The sequence below is a fragment of the Pseudorasbora parva genome, chromosome 1 (assembly GCF_024679245.1).
Source record: "Pseudorasbora parva isolate DD20220531a chromosome 1, ASM2467924v1, whole genome shotgun sequence".
Taxonomy (NCBI): domain Eukaryota; kingdom Metazoa; phylum Chordata; class Actinopteri; order Cypriniformes; family Gobionidae; genus Pseudorasbora; species Pseudorasbora parva.
The window spans coordinates 7,719,945-7,739,438 of NC_090172.1; the positions used below are offsets into that span (position 1 = coordinate 7,719,945).

A 19,494-nucleotide genomic window follows, 5' to 3' on the forward strand; every position below is an offset into this window, starting at 1 on the left:
ACTGTGTTCTGATTGTATTGCAAAGCACTTCTGCTGATATTGAGGTGGGGTACGGGTAGAGTTAGGGTCAGGTGTGGTGATATGGGTCAGTTTAAGGGTAGATTTAGGGTCAGGTGTGGTGGTGTGGGTCAGTTTAAGGGTAGATTTAGGGTCAGGTGTGGTGGTATGGGTCAGTTTAAGGGTAGAGTTAGGGACAGGTGTGGTGGTGTGGGTCAGTTTAAGGGTAGATTTAGGGTCAGGTGTGGTGGTATGGGTCAGTTTAAGGGTAGAGTTAGGGACAGGTGTGGTGGTATGGGTCAGTTTAAGGGTAGAGTTAGGGACAGGTGTGGTGATATGGGTCAGTTTAAGGGTAGGGTTAGGGACAGGTGTGGTGATATGGGTCAATTTAAGGGTAGAGTTAGGGACAGGTGTGGTGGTATGGGTCAGTTTAAGGGTAGAGTTAGGGACAGGTGTGGTGGTATGGGTCAGTTTAAGGGTAGAGTTAGGGACAGGTGTGGTGGTATGGGTCAGTTTAAGGGTAGAGTTAGGGACAGGTGTGGTGGTATGGGTCAGTTTAAGGGTAGAGTTAGGGACAGGTGTGGTGATATGGGTCAGTTTAAGGGTAGAGTTAGGGACAGGTGTGGTGATATGGGTCAGTTTAAGGGTAGAGTTAGGGACAGGTGTGGTGATATGGGTCAGTTTAAGGGTAGAGTTAGGGACAGGTGTGGTGGTATGGGTCAGTTTAAGGGTAGAGTTAGGGACAGGTGTGGTGGTGTTGGTCAGTTTAAGGGTAGAGTTAGGGACAGGTGTGGTGGTATGGGTCAGTTTAAGGGTAGAGTTAGGGACAGGTGTGGTGATATGGGTAAGTTTAAGGGTAGAGTTAGAGACAGGTGTGGTGGTGTGGGTCAGTTTAAGGGTAGAGTTAGGGACAGGTGTGGTGGCATGGGTCAGTTTAAGGGTAGAGTTAGGGACAGGTGTGGTGGTATGGGTCAGTTTAAGGGTAGAGTTAGGGACAGGTGTGTTGGTGTGGGTCAGTTTAAGGGTAGAGTTAGGGACAGGTGTGGTGGTATGGGTCAGTTTAAGGGTAGGGTTAGGGACAGGTATGGTGGTGTGGGTCAGTTTAAGGGTAGAGTTAGGGTCAGGTGTAGTTGTATGGGTCAGTTTAAGGGTAGAGTTAGGGTCAGGTGTGGTGATATGGGTCAGTTTAAGGGTAGAGTTAGGGTCAGGTGTGGTGATATGGGTCAGTTTAAGGGTAGAGTTAGGGTCAGGTGTGGTGTTATGGGTCAGTTTAAGGGTAGAGTTAGGGTCAGGTGTAGTTGTATGGGTCAGTTTAAGGGTAGAGTTAGGGTCAGGTGTGGTGATATGGGTCAGTTTAAGGGTAGAGTTAGGGTCAGGTGTGGTGATATGGGTCAGTTTAAGGGTAGAGTTAGGGTCAGGTGTAGTTGTATGGGTAAGTTTAAGGGTAGAGTTAGGGTCAGGTGTGGTGATATGGGTCAGTTTAAGGGTAAAGTTAGGGACAGGTGTGGTGATATGGGTCAGTTTAAGGGTAGAGTTAGGGACAGGTGTGGTGGTGTGGGTTAGTTTAAGGGTAGGGTTAGGTACAGGTGTGGTGGTATGGGTCAGTTTAAGGGTAGAGTTAGGGTCAGGTGTAGTTGTATGGGTCAGTTTAAGGGTAGAGTTAGGGTCAGGTGTGGTGATATGGGTCAGTTTAAGGGTAGAGTTAGGATCAGGTGTGGTGATATGGGTCAGTTTAAGGGTAGAGTTAGGGTCAGGTGTTGTGGTGTGGGTCAGTTTAAGGGTAGAATTAGGGACAGGTGTGGTGGTATGGGTCAGTTTAAGGTTAGAGTTAGGGACAGGTGTGGTGATATGGGTCAGTTTAAGGGTAGGGTTAGGGTCAGGTGTGGTGGTGTGGGTCAGTTTAAGGGTAGGGTTTGGGACAGGTGTGGTGATATGGGTCAGTTTAAGGTTAGAGTTAGGGACAGGTGTGGTGATATGGGTCAGTTTAAGGGTAGGGTTAGGGTCAGGTGTGGTGGTGTGGGTCAGTTTAAGGGTAGGGTTAGGGACAGGTGTGGTGATATGGGTCAGTTTAAGGGCAGAGTTAGGGACAGGTGTGGTGATATGGGTCAGTTTAAGGGTAGAGTTAGGGTCAGGTGTGGTGGTGTGGGTCAGTTTAAGGGTAGAGTTAGGGACAGGTGTGGTGGTATGGGTCAGTTTAAGGGTAGAGTTAGGGACAGGTGTGGTGGTATGGGTCAGTTTAAGGGTAGAGTTAGGGACAGGTGTGGTGGTATGGGTCAGTTTAAGGGTAGAGTTAGGGACAGGTGTGGTGGTATGGGTCAGTTTAAGGGTAGAGTTAGGGACAGGTGTGGTGGTGTGGGTCAGTTTAAGGGTAGAGTTAGGGACAGGTGTGGTGGTATGGGTCAGTTTAAGGGTAGAGTTAGGGACAGGTGTGGTGATATGGGTCAGTTTAAGGGTAGAGTTAGGGTCAGGTGTGGTGATATGGGTCAGTTTAAGGGTAGAGTTAGGGACAGGTGTGGTGGTGTGGGTCAGTTTAAGGGTAGAGTTAGGGACAGGTGTGGTGGTATGGGTCAGTTTAAGGGTAGGGTTAGGGACAGGTGTGGTGGTGTGGGTCAGTTTAAGGGTAGAGTTAGGGACAGGTGTGGTGGTGTGGGTCAGTTTAAGGGTAGAGTTAGGGTCAGGTGTAGTTGTATGGGTCAGTTTAAGGGTAGAGTTAGGGTCAGGTGTGGTGATATGGGTCAGTTTAAGGGTAGAGTTACGGTCAGGTGTGGTGATATGGGTCAGTTTAAGGGTAGAGTTAGGGACAGGTGTGGTGGTGTGGGTCAGTTTAAGGGTAGAGTTAGGGACAGGTGTGGTGGTGTGGGTCAGTTTAAGGGTAGGGTTAGGGACAGGTGTGGTGGTGTGGGTCAGTTTAAGGGTAGAGTTAGGGACAGGTGTGGTGGTGTGGGTCAGTTTAAGGGTAGAGTTAGGGTCAGGTGTAGTTGTATGGGTCAGTTTAAGGGTAGAGTTAGGGTCAGGTGTGGTGATATGGGTCAGTTTAAGGGTAGAGTTAGGGTCAGGTGTGGTGATATGGGTCAGTTTAAGGGTAGAGTTAGGGACAGGTGTGGTGATATGGGTCAGTTTAAGGGTAGAGTTAGAGACAGGTGTGGTGGTATGGGTCAGTTTAAGGGTAGAGTTAGAGACAGGTGTGGTGGTATGGGTCAGTTTAAGGGTAGAGTTAGGGACAGGTGTGGTGGTGTGGGTCAGTTTAAGGGTAGAGTTAGGGACAGTTGTGGTGATATGGGTCAGTTTAAGGGTAGAGTTAGGGACAGGTGTGGTGATATGGGTCAGTTTAAGGGTAGAGTTAGGGTCAGGTGTGGTGGTGTGGGTCAGTTTAAGGGCAGAGTTAGGGACAGGTGTGGTGGTATGGGTAAGTTTAAGGGTAGAGTTAGGGTCAGGTGTGGTGGTGTGGGTCAGTTTAAGGGCAGAGTTAGGGACAGGTGTGGTGGTATGGGTAAGTTTAAGGGTAGAGTTACGGACAGGTGTGGTGGTGTGGGTCAGTTTAAGGGTAGAGTTAGGGTCAGGTGTGGTGGTATGGGTCAGTTTAAGGGTAGGGTTAGGGACAGGTGTGGTGGTGTGGGTCAGTTTAAGGGTAGGGTTAGGGACAGGTGTGGCGATATGGGTCAGTTTAAGGGTAGAGTTAGGGACAGGTGTGGTGGTATGGGTCAGTTTAAGGGTAGGGTTAGGGACAGGTGTGGTGATATGGGTCAGTTTAAGGGTAGGGTTAGGGACAGGTGTGGTGATATGGGTCAGTTTAAGGGTAAAGTTAGGGACAGGTGTGGTGGTGTGGGTCAGTTTAAGGGTAGGGTTAGGGACAGGTGTGGTGGTGTGGGTCAGTTTAAGGGTAGGGTTAGGGACAGGTGTGGTGATATGGGTCAGTTTAAGGGTAGAGTTAGGGACAGGTGTGGTGGTGTGGGTCAGTTTAAGGGTAGAGTTAGGGACAGGTGTGGTGATATGGGTCAGTTTAAGGGTAGAGTTAGGGACAGGTGTGGTGGTGTGGGTCAGTTTAAGGGTAGAGTTAGGGACAGGTGTGGTGATATGGGTCAGTTTAAGGGTAGAGTTAGGGTCAGGTGTGGTGATATGGGTCAGTTTAAGGGTAGAGTTAGGGACCGGTGTGGTGATATGGGTCAGTTTAAGGGTAGAGTTAGGGACTGGTGTGGTGATATGGGTCAGTTTAAGGGTAGAGTTAGGGACAGGTGTGGTGATGTGGGTCAGTTTAAGGGTAAAGTTAGGGACAGGTGTGGTGATATGGGTCAGTTTAAGGGTAAAGTTAGGGACAGGTGTGGTGATGTGGGTCAGTTTAAGGGTAGAGTTAGGGACAGGTGTGGTGGTGTGGGTCAGTTTAAGGGTAGAGTTAGGGACAGGTGTGGTGGTGTGGGTGTACACAATAAGTGCATTGTATCAAATTAATAATTAAATGTTAATACATAGTAGTTAAGGCCACCTAATATAAAGTGGGTCCACTCACAGCAAAGGTCTTTTACGTTTAGGGGTAAAACGAAGTTCAAAATACATGAGCAGCGATATACTGTTAGTGAACATCCAACGAGGCCACACTGCTAAGAGTGAAGTTTAGATGAATATGTAAATAAGTGCTGCATGCTTTCCTTTAAAAAACAAAATAAACAACAAAAAATTGAGAATACAATAAGCGTTAAAAAAAAAATAAGCATAAGAAAAGGATCTGATCTTATCAACGTGGATATGTTTGTACAAGCCTTGCAATTTGACGCTCTAGTAAAGTCATGTCATGTTTATTTGTATAGCACTTTACACTTTATACTACCACCAGACCAAGCTCAATTTAAGATTGAACATTGGTCTGGGGAGTCTGCTCTGTATTTTCTACTGCACAAGAGGTGTAATCAATGAGAATAAATTAAATGACTGTACATAATTTGGATAGTCCTTCAACCAATCAGACCACGAGAGGCGTGATCAACAGGCAACGACCCCTCGCTTCTCTATCCGTCATCGTGTTAACCCGCCAACAGTACACCAGGTGGATAAGCCAGTGGTGTTAACCAAATGCTTCCTGAGAGTTCACTTCGCCAAGCTCTTTAAAACTTTCGTAAATCCATGCTTTCATGTTGTTTACGCCAAATTCCGACTCTACCATCTGAATGTCGCAGCAGAAATTGAGATTCATCAGACCATGCACCGGTTTCCAATCCTCTATTGTCCAATTTTGGTGAGTCCGTGTCACAACTGGGAGAAATAAAGTCACAAGACTTTTTGTTTTATTCATTCTGGGAAAAGCAGGCTTTCATAAATAGTTACAATCTAGAAAATACAGGTCCCTGACTACTATGTACCAACATTTCAATGTACTTATTGTCTCCATGCATGTTTTACATTGTTCTTAAACTTATACATACCTGCATATAATTACAGCTGTAGTTAACCAAATGTGACCAATAGTTATAAAATGATTGTCTGTCTGAAATTTAAGGCAAACATCAATACATTGTAATGTTTTTTATGGACTTAAAATTTGAAAAGTAAATGAACACTGTAACAGGAGCCTTGCATAAATGATATGGTGCTTTGGTGAAGGATGCAGGCAGCGAGGCGAACCAGCATATGCCAGTGTTGCAGAAATATCTCTTCGTTTTCCCCACAGTTTCTCCACAAGAGCGGTTTGTTCGCTCCACTGATGTACACAGCCAGAAAAAACACAAACAAACGAACAAACAAAAAAACAATAATTTTAGAGAAGCAAGGATTAAAAATGTGTAAATACTCTCAACAGCCTGCTGCTTGGCTCTCCACCAAACCATTTAAATCATAATTTGTACTCTACTCATCCCTTTTGTTGAAACACAATTTACCATGAATTTGGTTGATTTGCTCTTTTTCACTATTGTTAATGTTTTCCCCCTCACGGCGGAGGCCAATAAAAGTGTCACTTTTGCAGGCTTCACCAGCTGCACTGGCAAAGTGCGTCCTGGCGGAGGTGCCTAAACAGGTAGTGGAGTACTTCAGTCACAAGGCCATACCGCCCATAAACCCAGTGCTGAATTCAGCCCCCAACTCCATCGCCAACACTCCTGAATAACACTCAAACCTCCGGTCAAGCCCTCGACTCCTTCACAGCACAGCAAAGAGTGAGAGCTGGGACAGGGCTGCTCTGCCAACATACAGTACACTGACTACACTTGTCTATTGTAAGATGTTCATACACGACTGGACCGTGGTGGCCGATCTTACCCTTGACACCATGACTGCTCCCCCAGCATGCCAACCGGAGTCCATTTCCCTCTGTCTTGTCTAGGGTCAGACCATACATTGAATTCCCATCAGCACCACAGGCCTTCTGATCCCCCCCGACTCTTTTCAACTGCACAAGGCCACTGCTTTCTGCGGTTTTGTATGACCTTCAGAGCTTTCGAAGACTTTGCTCTGCCTGCCTGTGGGCTCTTTTTATTTCTGGACTCTTGGAGAACTGGAAAGGAACTGGCTATAAACGTACAATGTAATATGAAGAAATATTCTATAGATAATTGCATGTACAGTACATTGCCTGAAAGAGTCCGCTTTGGTTTCGCTGGACAAATATGCATATTTCATAGCTAAAATCATTATAATTTTGATGTAAAGATAATGGGTGTGAGAACGGTCATAAGCTGACTAGTCAATTAGTCAGGTCGACCAGTTTTAAATATTTTAGCGGTGGTGCTTTAATTAGCATGTTTGACTATTTGCACAGTGAAACCCATTTGGAAAACCTGAGTCTTCAAATCCATCGCCTTGAAAGCACCGCTGCAACAGACGTACACATGCAGACCTGCTGTTTTTTTAAGCATCTTCACCAGGAGCATTGTGAGCCGTGAGCATTCATCTACACCGTTAGCATTCTTTTCAGAGTTGTTTTTACACAAAAAATACCTTTTACAAATGTATCTTGAGACCCTTGTGCAAATTGTATAATTTCATTATGTCTAACTTAAATTCATCTGTTAACATCCTTTAACAAACACTTCTGATTGCTCAAAACAAAACGTATGTAGGACTTCTTAAAAAATGGTAAGTCAATAGGTAATGGTTGGGTTGTCTGAGAATATGTTGGAAGTGTTTTGTTCCCATCCCTATAGTCATCACATCCAGTCTACAACTCCTGCTCTTATTCAAGTGTGCTCTAATTAATATTTTTTCTCTGTTTAAATGGTTTGTGTAAGCATCGCCTCAGGCTTTGTGTCAATCATAAGAGAAGTGCACAAATCTCTGCTCTGATCAAAAGTCAAGTATAATTTTTGTGAATAGCAGAACTGAACAGACTTGTTTCATGAACCCATCTGTCATTGATGCGCCCCCAAAAAAAATGTCACCGCCCTAAACATACACCTATGTATTCCCTTTTGGAAAAAAGCGCTTTATTGTATTGAATGTGCACTTGTAGTGTACATAAAATCTTTAAAGTATATTTAAAGGTGTATCATGTAAATTTCAGCGGCATCTGGTGAGGTTGCAATTTTTAAGTGCCCACTGCTCACCCCTCCCTCTTGAAGAACATAGAGAAGCTACGGTGGCCGACATAGGACAAAAATGCCGTCTGAGAGCGCTCTGTAGAGCAGTTTGTCCCTTTAGGGCTACTGTAGAAACATGGCGGTGCAAAACAGTGACTTCAATGTAAGGTGTATGGGGATAGAAATTATAAAAACATAACGGTTCATTATGTAAGGTCTTTATACACCACTGAAAACATAGTTATGCATATTATATAGCATTTATGTCAATAGATCCTCCTAAATACTACACAGAAACTTTAAATATATATTTGTATGGGGTATTATTAATGAACTCGAAGGACACAAGAATACATAAAGAGAGTCCACTTTTATGAATGTTTGTTAACACATTTAAGTACACTTTTAAAAATGACACTTTGGAATATCAAATTAAAGTTTTTACTTTTAGTAGAACTTTTTAAATTTAATCTTTTGTGCTTTTAAAAAGCACATATTTTGACGTGTTTACTTACAGTACATACAGTACTAAAGCACAGGTGAAGAGGTCAATTATAATATTAACTTTAGTGTGTTATGCAATATTACATTTAAAGTTGATATATTTAAAATGCAACTACATTTACAAATACAAAATATTTAAATATAGCACATATGAGTTTCAATAAAAATGACATTAAAATATAATTTAGTTTACTATAATTCAATGGTAATTTTTCTGCTTTAACCATATTTCAAAGACTACCAAAATGACATGAAGAATTAAGTCCTACTTAAGTGTTCAAAAACTTGGGTCTTGGGTTCAACTAATTGAATTGAACATAAATTTGAACTAATACATGTTCGTTTAATTGTAAATAATTGTCCTCAAACATTGCTTTTAAGTATTCATTTAAAGTATAATTTCTGTAATAAGTACCCCTTTTTAAAAGTATGTTAAAGTGTACCTATTTTTCACACGGGAGGCACATTATATCCAAAGCATTTTATCATTAAAACATTTAAACTTTAAAGCAAGTTTTCATTTGAAATTGAGCTAAATGAAGGCAAAGTGAATATAAACCGCTAGTTTCACATACAAGACTTAAAGGGATAGTTCACTGAAATGAAAATGACACCCATGATTGACTGACCCTCAAGCCATCCTAGGTGTGTATATGACATTCTTTTTTCAGACGAATACAGAGTTATATTTAAAAAAAAAATCTCCTGGCTTTCCATGCTTTATAATGTCAGTGAAGTGAGATATTTGACTTTATAATGTGTCAAATATGGATATTTTTCTTACAAAACCCCATCGATTTGCTTCAGTAGGCTTTTATTAACTTTACTTTAATAATGGATGGATGTACTTTTTTGAGCTTCAAATTTTGGGCTGCCATTCACTGCCATTATAAAGCTTGGAAGAGTCAGGGCATTTTTTAATATGACTCTGATTTTATTCATCTGACAGAAGAAAGTCACATACACCTAGGATGGCTTAAGGGTGAGTCAATCATGGGGTAATTTTCATTTTTATGTGAACTATTCCTTTAAGCCTATAGTCCCTGACTAAAATGCATGTTTGAGCTGTTTTAACTGAGCTTGCACTGATATATCTTAAAATATGTCAGTGCCATTGTTTTTTCTCAAGATACAAACCAGTAATGTTTTGTTCTAAGGCACGTTTATGAAAGCGCTGACTGTGAAACCAGGCCAAAAAGTGCTAAAGTGCTGTCTTCATTCTTATGTTTGGGTGTGGCACTCACACAGTTGTGCTGTTGAATTGACTCTGACACATGACATTGCCACATGCACAGGGTTTATATGGTTGACAGTGAACAATAGCCATGTCTGCACAGTTCTACAGTCCGTGCATCACCTCAAATATTAACATTGCACGTACAAATCAACAAACAGTGATCGCTGTATTTACATATTACTCTAGAACTTAATTGGGTGAACAGAAATAACTTCATAAGAAATCATTCAGTATCGCCTAGCACAAAAAGACCTGCCCTGTCGAATGAATTGCAACCTTTCATACAACTAGAGCGATGTTATCCAGCATTCAGTTGCTTCAACAAAAACTAAGAGCTGCATTTTGACTTCAGATATATGAGAAAATCATTTTAAAGTGTTTAATGAATGTACATTTCTTTTTCTTTGTGCAAAGCAATGGGTTCGAGTTATCCATTAACAGGGTATATAGTCATTTACGATTTTGGGCTGAGAAGTGTCAGATGTTTGGTGTGCTTAGTACACGTCTATACAAGAGCACAAACGAAAACGCCTGTACTTGTACTTCTCTCTCCCTCGTTCTGTCTGCTATTCTGAAGCCTGTATTGCACAAATGCAACATTATAATTCCATTGTGATATGGTTATGTAAATGGAGAGTGGCTTTTTGAACTGTACATGTAGCCTATTCCAATTTCCGCAGCGGTCTTGTACATAGCATTTTTAAATACTTTCTTTTCTTTGCTTGTCTCTTTAATCCCTTTCCAAATGGACTGCAGTTGCATGTTCAGTGTTTCCCGGGGTGAAGTTTGATCCCTCTTTTTCAGGAGGTGCTGCTCTTTCACATAGTAGCAGAAGGAGAGGAATATGTTGAGCATGAGTGTCCTTCTACTATGGGTCAGCATCACCCTGGTGGTATTTTCTTGCAGCCGGAGGTCATTGCTGCTTTAGATATTCATGCAGACCTCTGAGTTATTAGCTAACACATTATAAGTCTGCTTACAGACGGTCAGCTGCATCCTAAAGCATCATATCACTGAAAAGATAGGCAGATCATGCTGTCCAAAAGGAAACCTTTATTAAATTGTAGTGTTATTATTACTGTCAAAGGCGCTGGATCACGGAGAAAGAAGAGTCATTTGAACATATTTGGTCTCATCTATGCTTTAACAATGCTTTGATTTGAGCCGGTGACATTACTGGAAGTATGTCTTTCAAAAGCTGTGATTTACTGCATGCACTCCTCTGTGTTGAAATGTACATGTCGGATTTCTTTCAGTGTTATTTTGTCGGAAGCGAGTCTGCTGTTGCACAAGCCCGTTTCCTGTAGAGTATAGACTTCTGCATCGAGGCTAATAAATCTTTTAATAATTTGACTGAATGGTGGTGTGTCATTGTGGTATGCCAGTTTGAGTCAAGTGGACACATAGTTACATTTTGGCAAATGATTTGTTTGTTTTGAAGAATCCTCTCAGAAAGATCCTAATTTACCTTAAAAACTTAGATATTAGCTTAAAAGTGTTCGATCTGAGAGCAACTCTGAGCGAGGAAAATACAAAAACTTTTATTTTAGTGAGGAGGCGGGGCTGACCCTGTTGCTACATATGACACAGTCTTTTGAAGACTGTGATTGGTTCCAAGAAGGAAAAAGAGCTCTTTAAAGTATAGAGTCTATGACTGTGTCCGAAAACCTAGGCAGCTGACTCGTCGCCTCGCTGCCTTATCAGACAATGACTTGTAAAGCAGCGTTTTGTGCATGAAGGCACCTCATGAAACTAATTTCACACAGACTTCTAAGGCAGTGTAACAGTTAAATGATCTACAGCAAAATAGAGAGAGCTTTGGTGAGAACTAAACACATATTTAAATACTAGAGGAGAACGGGCTGATGTGAGACCCCCTGTATCGAGTCAACAGAACACATTTGTGGTCATATGACCATTATATTATTTATTATCATTATATTTTCAAGCCCCTCCAATTTTCCCTTGGCCATGAAGGAGAGGACTTCATGGTGTCGTGGTCAGCATGTTTGTTTTCACAAAAATATTTTTTTTTTTTGCATGTAAAAGTAAATTTTCTAGCAGCCAAAAAAACCTGTTGTGCCAAAGCAAATTGATTCAGGTAGATATCAAAGCCAGCGAAGGATACATATATGCTGCCTTCAAAAATGGATCAGATGAAGGTCTCTCTGGAGACAGGAAGTGAAGCAAACATTAGATTCAGACGTGGCTTGATGCCTTCCTGCCTTAAAATGTGTCCTCCGAAGGCCGCATTTTTAAAGTTTCGGAAGCAGCCTATATAAATCTTCACTATGAAATTACAGGTGTCATTTTTTCTGTTTTACTGTACTCTCTCTCTCTCTCTCTCTCTCTCTCTCTCTCTCTCTCTCTCTCTCTCTCTCTCTCTCTCTCTCTCTCTCTCTCTCTCTCTCTCTCTCTCTCTCTCTCACACACACACACACACATAATATAAATATATCTGTATATACTGTATATTCTTTTTTATTTTATTTACCATGCTTTAATTGTTGTGCTTCAAAGGGTTAGTTCACCCAAAAATGTAAATTCTCTCATTAATTAGTCACCCTAATGTCGATCGACACCCGTAAGACCTCCGTTCATGATTCGGATCGTGTCTCAAACTGCTGAAATCACGTGACTTTGGCGATCTGAATCATGAATCGATACACTGATTCATAACGTTTGAAACTTTGGTTTGAAATCGGCCCATCACTATATAAGTCGTTATTTAATTTTTATTTGCGCACAAAAACTATTCTCGCCGCTTCATAATATGATTGTAGAGTCACTGTAGTGAGATGGGCTTTGTAACGACGTCTTTAGCCTTTATGGGTCTTGAGAGAGGAAATGACATTGGTGTCAATGAAGGCCTTTCTGAGCCATCGGATTTCAACAAAAAAAATCTTCATTTGTGTTTCGAAGATGAACGGAGGTCTTACGGGTGTTGAACAACATTGGGGTAAGTGATTAATGAGAGAATTTTCATTTTTGGGTGAAGTAACCCTTTAACGTTTGATAGGAAATGAACAGTGACACAATAAGGTTCTGGTTAACATAATAAGGTTAGGTTGTGAAAGACACAAATCATCACAGCTGCAAAGCTGCATTTTTTCAGTTGCCAAATTTGTTAATATAGTGATTACTTCCATTTCTGCGCTGTGTCAGAGATGTTAGTGTGTCTCTAATAAGACCGATCACAAACCTGACCCCTGCACGATCTAATGTGTCTTATTAACAAACTCATGCATTGTGTGCAACACTTTTCTTCTCCCTCTTCGCATTTCGTCCATTTTCTCCATTACTAAAGAAACTCTTAAGCCTCTAAAAAGTCCTTGTCTGTGTTCCTTATACTTTTGGACCTTAAGACCTCTTTTAAGGATTAAGAGTTTTCTGAATTACTTGTTTCTGTACTATGATTTTTTTTCTCTAATTTGAAAAGAAAACGTCCACCTTTCTAGAAATGTTTTTAGAATTTTGTCACTATAGGTCAGGAGCTACTCTTTGCATTAAGAATTTTCATGAATATGGGCCCTACATTACATCAAACGAAAAACATAAAAAGGCAACATTTTAAACTGAGAAAATCGTTAGAGATTATGGATATTGTTGTTGTCAAAGACTACATCTAATTCAGAACAATTTTCAAAACATAGATGGAGTAGATCAACACCCCTAAAGCTTCACCGTCCTGGGGCCAGGGGTCTGTTCTTCGTACGTCGCTAACTCAGTTAGCTGGATTTGACTGTTGACGATTTGGCATGATCTCGGATTGCTTGGTTCTTCAAAGCTCATCCTGGACTTGCTGTCATAGCAACAGGTCCGTTAGCTTAAACCTGCTCGGGAACAGGCTTATTTCATGTAAACAGGATTAGATCGCATCTTAAGGTGATACTTAAAATCTGTCCCAGCCACTGCTACTTTATTACGAGAGTTCATTACTGAACCAGGGGCAATAATAATTTAAAATAATAATAAATATAAAAGTTTATTTGAAAATATGTTGTGTAAAATGTATGTATAATACTATAGACACAGTCACTTGATTAAGAGATTTATTTGTGAATTGTGATGGAATGATTACTTTATAGATGTACTGGAGGTTTACACACATTGTGCAGTTAATCTTGTTTTTTTGTGTGTGTTTTTTTATTGCCAGAAAAAAACATGTAAAATACAGCAAAGAAAATATATTAATACACATATACAACAAAAAAATAAATAAATACAAAAGAACAATGAAACAAAGAATCCAAACCTTGGTAAATTAATTTTAAAAAAATATATTCTTTAAGAATATTACAAGTCTTTCTTGCTTTTTTATTCATAACATTCTTTAAACTGGTGCAATAGTCCTTAGATATACCATGCAAAATGGTATAAAATGGTATTTTGTTTAAAAACAAAAACAAAAAACAATAGCGGATCATTCAGGTAACGACACACAGTAAAACTTAAAATTGCTCATTAGAAATATATATGTAACCTTTATATTGAAGTGAAGTTTAGAAAACATGATTGGGGAATTGGATGTCCGGTTTTCTTTGATACTAATCATTATGCATTTGTGTTAATTAGGGTACATCTATGCAAGAAAAACCTTGTAACATGAAAGTTGATCAATATTTTATGTAAAGTATGCAGTAGGGTTTCAAGGGGATATACAATCCACCAACCTGAATGGCTCATATCTATATTGCATATCTGATAAAAAACAGAAGTCTGATTGCAAATCTGCAAAACCTAATATTGGGAATAAACGTAGGTCACATGGATGTGTCTCTTGATTTAAAGGGATACTTCACCGCTTTTTCATATTAAACTGTTATTCCCTTAAATAAGAAGAGTTGATACATCCCTCTCTCATCTCAGTGCGCGCTCTTAATCGCTCTGACGCGCGGTGACGATCTGATAGCATTTAGCTTAGCCCACTAAGCCCAGTTCATTCACTGTGGAACCAAACAGAGATCAAGTTAGAAATGACCAAACACCTCCACGTTTCCCTATTTAAATACAGTTACACGAAAAGTTGAACCATCAAGTATGGTGACAAAATATAACATGGCACTTTTCTGAGCGGATTAAAAAGGAGAACTATAATGTATGGCGGAATAGCACTTCTGAGAGTTATTCGACTCCATGCCTGAAAAATCCTCCCTCTCATCTCCCCCTCCCCCTATTGACAGAAATGAGATCGGGAGGGGGAGATGTGAGTCGAAGTACTCTCAGAAGTGCTATTCCGCCATACATTATAGTTCTCCTTTTTAATTCGCTTAGAAAAGCACCACGTGTTGTTTTGTCACCATACATGATGGTTCAACTACTTGTGTAACTGTATTTAAATAGGGAAACCGTGGAGGTGTTTGGTCATTTCTAACTTGATCTCTGTTTGGTTCCACAGTGAATGAACTGGGCTTAGTGGGCTAAGCTAAATGCTATCAGATCGTCACCGCGCGTCAGAGCGATTAAGTGCGCACACTCAGACGAGAGAGGGATGTATCAATCGTCTTAGTTAAGGGAATAACATAGTTTAATATGAAAACGCGGTGAAATATCCCTTTAAGGCAGAATCTACATCTGTCATTACATAGACATCAAGAAAGCATCTAATGTGCATAGAAGCAACCCAGGCAATGCAGGGATCTTTAGAAAAACAATTTTTTATGTTCTTCACACTATAATTTTTATTTTAAGAACTGTTCACAGGAAGTTTCTATGGGATACCAGACTGCTTCTTGGCAGTGGTTTTCAAATGGTGGCCAGTTCCAGACCCCGTCTTGGTTCCCATCTGGACCATGGGACATAATTGAGCCATTTTACAGTTTCTACAGTTTAAAGTGAACAGCACGTCAAAGCAATGGAGCAGATCATACCAGAGAGGCTCAGGTTTGTTTATGTAATGATCATTTGGCTCTTTATTCTCTAAAAATGTCTTTATCTAAAGCCAAACACTCTCTTTATTCAAGCCTTTTACGCTCCGTGTGCATTGCTTCTCTCTCCCGTAAAGCACCACATTAAAAGCAGCAGATGATGTGGTTATTTTAACAATAGTAGCAGAAACATGGTGAGCAGGAAATCGATACTTTTGCTAAAATGTTTTGAAAATGGCACAGATGACTGACACTTTAACTAAACCAGGTTTGTGATAAGTTAGCTCGTGGCAGCTTTAGACGTTTTATCCCCCTTAAATTGAACATTATTAATCAACATAATGAGAGCACTTCATAATAAACATTCATGAAAATGATGTTGATTGGGAAGGTAAGACTAAAATCACTTTAATATTTTGTCTGTGTTAATACCAACTGCATACATTTTGGCACAAGTTTGTATTTTTTTGCAGTTTTACGATTATACCCCCATTTTCTTTAAAGGGGCCCTAGAATGAAAAATTGAATTAACCTTGTCATAGTGAAATAATAAGAGTTCAGTACATGGACATCACATACTGTGACAAACACCATTGCCTGCTCCTTCTTATGTAAATCTCGTGAATGAAAAACACCACAGAAAGAAAAGTGCTTCTCAACATAAACCAAACAGTGACGCAGGCGTTGGGGATCATTTATATGCACGCCCCCAACATTTGCGTCTGTCCAAACATGTTCATTGTCAGGCGGAGATGACGGAGCCGAATCATCAAACGACACTTGGGGATAGCAAAAACGGCAGCTCTCATGAAACGTCATGTTCAGGCTGTGCAGGAGACGTGAGGACTTTTCATATGTCAACAGTCATGGTTGAGGTTTATTATAATCCGATACCACAACAGTTTATTTCAAAATCGTTCGTTTGTTCGGCCCATTTCAAGCAAGCTTCGCTCAGCGTCTTAAACTGAAGAAAAGGGCAACTATATTCCTGCAAGCAGTAAGTAGCGATTTATCCACTTATTGACTGTTTAAACAATTTCTGATTAAATTGAAAGTTTCTTAGAGAGACAGCATTGTCTAGATGACGCAAGATGCTTACAGTAACAATAGGAAACACCAAGTACCATACAAAACTAAATAGTGTGTCTAATGACAAAGGGTAATATTATTTTGTATTACAAAATACAACCGTAGATACGTTGCTTACAGATCGTTCACTCGATCCTTCTAGCAAACATCACCTTTTCCACCATATAAGTTAATACGATAGTCAAGGCTATTCATTTGTAAAAATATAAGTTATATATTTATATTTTTGAGAACTGAAGTAGGCCTATGATGTTTTTGCATGCTTGTATTTTTCAGAGAACATCACAGTCACTGCATAACGTTAGCCTACATTGTGACCAACGTTATATAAACATGCAATATCGTTGACGAAAAAAGACAAGTCTAAAATGTAGACTGAATGACACTTTAAGCAGAACATCTCAAATGGAGATTGCTGAAATGCAGCTTACTTGTTTATTGGTGTTTTCAGATCATCCACGCTCGAGAGCTCGTGTGCATATGGTTGCCAGATTGGACATGCTTAGGTAAAACACCAGATAGTATACATGTTTTTTCAAAGAAAAGCTCTGTTTGGAGGATTTAATTGACTGAAATCTGGCAACCGCAAGAACATGAGCTCTCTCTCACTCACGGGTGATCTAAAACCAATAAACAAGTAAGCTGTCATTCAGTCGGTCTGTGATGTGTCAGGACGGTCAGGACTCACAAGCCGCTTCACTGAACTGCTGTGAGCTGTGAGCTGCTGAAATAAGCCAATCAGAGCAGAGCTCAACATTAATATTCATGATCATGACCCTTCCAAATAAGGCAAAAACAGAGCATTACATCCTAGGGACAATTTATAGGGTTCTATATGGACCTTTAAAACTGTATCTGGACATTTTTTGCCCTTAAATAAGCCACATACCCTCTATGTAGATATCAGAGAACAATTTAAAGCTACACTGTGTGATATTTTCCCCCATCTAGTGGTGAAAAGGTATATGACCATCCAATGAATAATAGTTTCTGCTCCTCTCAATTTCGATTTCGTTTAGTCATGGCTTCCAGTTCGACCTCTTCGGTGAATGTTGCTTCAGCTCAAGTGATGAGGTAATTTTTGAAAACTATTATAATTTGCAGTTATTTAATTTACCAAATGATCTATGATCAAATTAATCTATGTAAAATGAATAATAGTTTTACGTTTTCGTTATTTTTAACCAGTTCATTGCTAACATCAGCTGCAGGTTTCCAGACGAATGCAAGCTCTTAGTATAGTAACTTTTATCAGTGCTATCGTTATTCTGTATATTGTACAACACCACTAGCGTAAGGCAAACAAATTATAATGCAATTAAAATATTAATCTCATGTTATCCACCATAGAACACGGATTTATGTTATAAGGTAAACAATACTTTTTCATCATTGACGCGAGGAAAACTATCCTAGACGTCGTTCTAGTGTTATGCACAGCACACCATGATATAATTAGCCAAGCAACAATAAAACTTCCAATATAACTTACACAAATAGGCTGAATTAATATTACCTGTCGAGAAGAAAGCAGGAAACGTTGGCGTTCTTTTTAAAATCGTTTCTCCTCATGAGCTCTTTCCATCTTGGAAAGGCCCCTCCAATATTTATTTTGTCTTGTTGATTTGCCTGTTGCGTTGCCGTCTTAATTCTCTTTTCCGCTTCCTTGGCGACTCTGATACATATCCCGCAATGTTACTATAGGTCCCGACCCGGGTCGAATTCGGTAATCAATTCCGGGACGTGGTTGCTTTCACAAAGAAGGCGACCCGGCAATGTTCCGGGAATATTGCGGGTCCGACGTGCAGTGTGAGAGGGGCTTAAGAGTGATCCTCCATCATCATATAGCAGCCTCAAGCAATCCTCCTCTTCACATTCGACACAGTGCCATCGAGTGTTAAAACGCGAAAAGCGAAGCTTGAATTTACGGGTATGTCCCTCTTTGGCAAATGTACTTTCAAGATGGAGGGGCAACATGGCGACCGCCATCCGAACCCTCAACACGTATGTATTTTCAATGGTATATTATAAAATTACGAGAATGCATTATTACTTGAAAGAAGTAAATATACCTTAATGAGCACATATATTTTTGAAAGAACTAAGTGATTTTAGCTAAGAATAAACTAAAAAAGTTACACAGTGTAGCTTTAACATATTGTTTCAAATCATTCTAGGGCACCTTTAATAAATCTATAGGTACACAACATAGTTACACTTAGGATATAAAGGACAAAAATGTCCCCATTCAAACAGCATTTTTTTAATCCCAGGGCCATTTAAATATAAAATGATGCATTCTTTGTTAATAGACTTTCTTTTTTTTTTGGCAAGGCTTTAAAATGATACATTTCTCAGGTCTAGCATGCTCTTTTTATTCCTGTTTTCTGCTTGTGTAGGTGTGTCGGTAATGGTATCAGAGTGTGGTTTTTATGTGTGTAATAAAAACAATTGTGTGCGTGTAATATTTGAGAGAGAAAAACTGTACTGCAAATCACATCTAAATGGGCAAATGTTGATACTGTGCCCAAACAAAATCTTACTGAAAGCTCATTTTATGATATAGCAAGCTTTACATTTTCTAGCAGTTTTTGAGTTCAACATATATAGAACCAAACTTTATATTAAGTAACTACTATGTACTAACATTTAAACGAATCCTTTGATACAAAACACTTGTGTAAATGCATGATTTTACATTGTACTGCATGTTATTACATCTATAATTCATATCTGTAATTACATTTATAATGACACTGTTGACCCTTCCCTTACACAACACCTGTCACTAACTTTACCCTTATCCCACCTCAATATATGTAAACGTGTTTTACAATACAATATTAACATAATACGCACATTATACTTATTACACCTAATATAAAGTGGGACCTTGCTTTTTCTTCAATAGAAATCCGCCAAGGGTCTTAAGGGTATTTTAAATTGATGTAGAAGGGTTAAGAGTGTAAGGTCACTTCTGTACTGCTGATTACATACAGTACAATTACATACAGAGAAGTTTCAACTAGTCCTGATTGGTAAAATAGGTTGATAAAGTTGCACATTTTTTAATTAGATGTCACAAAAGGGTATTTTTTAATAAAAGGTGAATTTCTTGCCCTTACCTAAAAATCATATTGTTTATATATTATTCTTTTTTTGTGTTTCAACTCAGCATTTTTACAAGTCATACAATACCTTTTCTACCCATGGCCAGTTTTTTGCACATATTTTTTATGTTTTTTTCATTTCACAGTCAGATGAATACTGTTCCACAGTGAAATCCACAATGTGTTTT

General features: G+C 39.7%; 1 protein-coding gene across 2 annotated transcripts in view; it reads left to right on the forward strand.

Annotated features, from left to right (window-relative positions):
* Positions 1-10,593, forward strand: part of cpne7 (copine VII) — a 98,327-nt gene extending 87,734 nt beyond the window's left edge. For both annotated transcript variants that reach the window (XM_067415203.1, XM_067415292.1), the window contains exon 16: positions 5,951-10,593. In XM_067415203.1, the coding sequence (XP_067271304.1) occupies positions 5,951-6,091 (141 nt within the window). In that variant the 3' untranslated portion in view covers positions 6,092-10,593. The remainder of the gene's footprint in view (positions 1-5,950) is intronic.
* Positions 10,594-19,494: the final 8,901 nt, after the last annotated feature.